Consider the following 4,203-nt stretch of genomic DNA (forward strand, 5'->3'; position numbering starts at 1 on the left):
ATCACAGCTCACAGCAACCTCCAACTCCTGGGCTCAAGCGATTCTTCTGCCTCAGTCTCACAAGTAGGTGGGACTACAGGCACCTGCCATAACGCCTGGCTATTTTTTGGTTGCAGCTGTCGTTGTTTGGTGGGCCCGGGCTGGATTCGAACCTACCAGCTCAGGTGTATGTGGCTGGTGCCTTAGCTACTTGAGCCTCAGGCGCCGAGCCTAAATTTACTTTTATATCCTAACGTTGTCCTAGAGAAATGCTTTTCTCCATCCCATGCTTAGCACCAACTGAGCAACTAAGTTTGCCACACCTATCATTTTCAGCAAGTGATGCTGAAAAAACCAAATATTCAGAAGCATAGAATGAACCTGGACCCTTACCTCACACGACCAAAAACTTATTTTTTGTGACAGATTCACTATGTTGTCCTTGGTTGAGTGCTGTGGTGTTACAGCAACCTCAAATTCTTGGGTTTAAGTGATTCTCTTGCCTCAGCCTCCCATGTAGCTGGGACTAAAGGAGTTTGCCACAATGCCAGGCTATTTTTTGTTGCAGTTGTCACTGTTGTGTAGTTGGCCAGGGCTGGGTTTGAACTTGCCACCCTCGGTATATGTGACTGGCACTGTAACCACTGTATTACGGACACCGAGTCAAAGACTAAAAACTTTCTGATGCTCCAAAATTAGAGTTAAAAAAGAAATTAAAAAAGAAAAGAGCAGAAACTTAAGGCTGGGCGTTGTGGCTCATGCCTGTAATCGAGTACTCTCGGAGGCTGCGATGGGTAGACTACCTAAGCTCACAGGTTTGAGACCAGCTTGAGCTGGATTGAGACCCACGTTTCTAAAAATAGCTGGGCATTGTGACAGGTGCCTGTAGTCCCAGATTTCCTCTTGGGAGGCTGAGGCCTGAGAATCACTTGAGCCCAAGAGTTTGAGGTTGCCACAGCACTCTACCTAGGGTGACAAAGTGAGACTCTGTCTTAAAAAAAAAAAGAGCAGACCCATTCTGTTTAGAAATATATTTTAAACGTTTAGTAATTGAAAAAAAAAAAAAAAAGCAGGCTCAATGAGTAGGGCACTGGCCCCATATACCGGAGGTGGTGGGTTCAAACCTGGCCCTGGCCAAAAACTGGAAAAAAAAAAAAAAAAAAAAGCAAAAACTTCAATATAAGGGAAAACCTTCATGACTTTTGGGGTAGATTTCATGAATATGACATCAAAAACATAAGTGACCACAGAAAAAAATTAATTGGACTTTATAAAATAAACTTTTGTGCATAAAAGGACACTGTTAACAGAGTAAAAAAGCAACCCACAAAATAGGAGAAAATACTTACAAATCATGTAACTGTTAAGAAACTAATATAAAAAAAAAAAGAAACTAATATCCATAATAAATAAAGACCTCTTATACCTCAACAACAAAAACTCAAACATTTCTCCAAAGAAGGTATACAAATGGCTAATAAGCACATAAAAACCTGTTTAACATCATTAGTCATTATGAAAATACAAATAAAAATCACAATGAGGTATGAGATACCACTTCAAATCCCTTTTTTGTTTGTTTGGGGTTTTTTTTGAGACAGAGCCTTAAGCTGTCCTCCTGGGTAGAGTATTGTGGCATCACAGCTCACAGCAACCTCCAATTCCTGGGCTCAAGCGAATCTCCTGCCTCTGCCTCCCAAGTAGCTGGGATCACAGGTGGCTGCCACAATGCCTGGCTATTTTGTTGTTGTTGTTGTTGCAGCTATCATTGTTGTTTGGCGGGCCTGGGCTGGATTCGAACCTGCCACCTTAAGTGTATGTGGCTGGCACCTTAGCCACTTGAGCCACAGGTGCCGAGCCTCAAATCCCTTTGGATGGCTATTATCAAAATGAAAATAACAACAAACAGCACCCCCCCCCAAATTGTAAACGTTAACAAAGATGTGGAGAAAATGAGACCCTATGCATTGCTGGTAGGAACATAAAATGGTGCAGCTACTATGAAAAACAGTTTAATGGTTCTTCAAAAAGCAAATATAGAATTAACATATCAACATACTGCTCGTAGTTATATACCTAAAGAAATTGAAAGCGAGGACATATAATTGTACTTTAATGTTCTTTGCAGTGTTACTGACAATAAACAAAAGACAGAAGCAGTCCAAATATTCATGAACAGATAAATGGATATATTATATATGCCTACAATGGAATATCATCCTGTCATAAAAAGGGATGCGTTTCTGATATGTACTAGCTACAACATGAATAAACTTTGGAGGCATTATACTAAGTGAAATAAGGAAGACACTAGGAGGCAAATATTATATGCTGCTTCTACCTTTATGAGGTGCCTAGAATAGTACAGACACAGCAAGTGGAATAATGGTTACCAGGAGCTGGGGAAAAGGGGAATGGATAATTATTTTTTAATGGATTTAGAGTTTCAGTATAGGATGATGAGAAAGTTCCAGAGACAGACAGTAGTAGTGATTACCCTAGTGCACATAAAATTTAAGTATCATTAGCTAATTTAATACTTTATATCCTTTCATTTAAATATGTTGGTCTATGTGTGATCACTCATTTATTCAATTAATATTTGACTGCCTACTATGTGCCAGCTAATTTTTTTTTTCATTGCAAACTCTGTAAAGATAAAAACAATGTTGGCTTTGTTTACTACTTTGTCCCTAATACCTACTATTAGCTGGCATCTGTATCAGCAAAGTTTCAGGGAGACAAATAAAAAATCTTAGATGACAAAGTAGGTTAGGCACTTTGCTTTTTTTTTGTGGAGCTTCTAGTTACTATTGGCATTCGTGAAAAATTAATAGTTGTTTTGGCTTTCAAGGCTTTTTGTAAATATTTAAAAATTGACTGAAGGCTAGAGGAAGGAGCTAAGTGGTATTTTTCTGTGCCAGCAGAAACCATAGGAAACTGATTTTTCAAAACAGAAGCTGCAGGCTTATCCAAAGGCTTAGGACTTGTTACCCATTCACGGCAGTGGTGCTTTACCCAAGCTAATAATTGTACATCACTTCCCAGCTGGTGTCCTACGTGATGTTCAGAGTCAATAAGTGCAACAGCATATACTTTGCTCATTACTTCCCACTTTCTACGGACAAGCAAGTCCATAAAAACCAAGCCTCCATAACCATGTACGATGAAGGCAACATCCTTGCCTTCAGTCTTTGAAATGAAGTAATCCCATATGTAAGCCATGTGTTCTTCAGGGGTGTTGCTGTATCTTTTTGGAAAGCATTGGGGAGGATGCTGAAGAGAGAAAAAACTCTCAGTTTGAGCCATTTTGGGGGAAGAGGACTCGATATTTTGTGTTAAGAGGCTGTTCCACTTTTTTGCCATATTTAGGTTCATAAAGTTGTCATTGGGATTTAGCACAATTACATCATGATGCGCCTGCAATGCCATCTGAATACATGGTATCTGACTTCCATGTTGAAGACCATGATGTATTATTGCCTGCTGACTCCACTGACCAGCTCCGAAGACCCCGTGGTCTTGAAGAAGGACAAGAAGAGCAGAATGATGATTTGTTAATGCTCTCTCGCTCATGAAAAAGAAGCTTCTTTGTTCTTCATCAGCCTCAGGTGGGATATGTACTTTTTGTAATTTGCACACTTTTTCCAAAAGCTCATAAATGTATTGTTCAAGCAGATGGCCAAGAGCTTGGTAGCGTTTGCTGTTTCTCTTGAGGACATTTTTGTAATAGTTAAAGACAAAAGGCTGTTGTGTCTCTGTGTGTCTCAATTCCGCATTTTCATTGAAGTCATATTTAAGTTCTTCTTGTAAGTTGGATTGTTCAATAAATTTTTGGAAGCTTAGCTCCTGAGTCATTGATAGCCACTGAAAGTAAAAAGAGCAATAATTTATCAGTGCTAGAAAAAGTAAAATAAAAGTTTCAGGTTGTTAAATTCTTCTTGTGGGGTATCATACTAAATTAAGCACTTCAGGAAGACATTAATCTTTTTTGGCTGGGTACTGTGACTTACACTTGTAATCCTGGCACTCTGAGAAGCCAAGGCTGGTGGATTACCCAAGCTTAGGAGTTCAAAACCAGCCTGAGCAAGAGTGACATCCATCTCTAAAAAAGAAAAAAATTAGCTGGGCATTGTGGTAGGTGCCTGTAGTCCCAGCTACTTGAGAGGCTGAGGCAGGAGGATTGCTCAAACCCAAGAGTTTGAGTTTGCTGTGAGCTATGGT

General features: G+C 39.6%; 1 protein-coding gene across 1 annotated transcript; it reads right to left on the reverse strand.

The window, feature by feature from the left end:
* Nucleotides 1-2,700: 2,700 nt before the first annotated feature.
* LOC100941102 (putative protein FAM172B) lies at nt 2,701-3,840 on the reverse strand. The gene has a single exon (XM_003801787.3). It carries the CDS (start codon nt 3,835-3,837, stop codon nt 2,752-2,754), a length of 1,086 nt encoding a protein of 361 aa, XP_003801835.1. The 5' UTR covers nt 3,838-3,840; the 3' UTR covers nt 2,701-2,751.
* Between the last annotated feature and the right edge of the window lie 363 nt (nt 3,841-4,203).

The sequence above is a fragment of the Otolemur garnettii genome, unplaced genomic scaffold (assembly GCF_000181295.1).
Source record: "Otolemur garnettii isolate 467f Iridium unplaced genomic scaffold, OtoGar3 scaffold00220, whole genome shotgun sequence".
Lineage (NCBI taxonomy): Eukaryota > Metazoa > Chordata > Mammalia > Primates > Galagidae > Otolemur > Otolemur garnettii.

Excerpts from the sequence above, each read along its gene's own strand:
- LOC100941102 (XM_003801787.3), bottom strand. The coding sequence starts at position 3,837 with ATGACTCAGGAGCTAAGCTTCCAAAAATTTATTGAACAATCCAACTTA.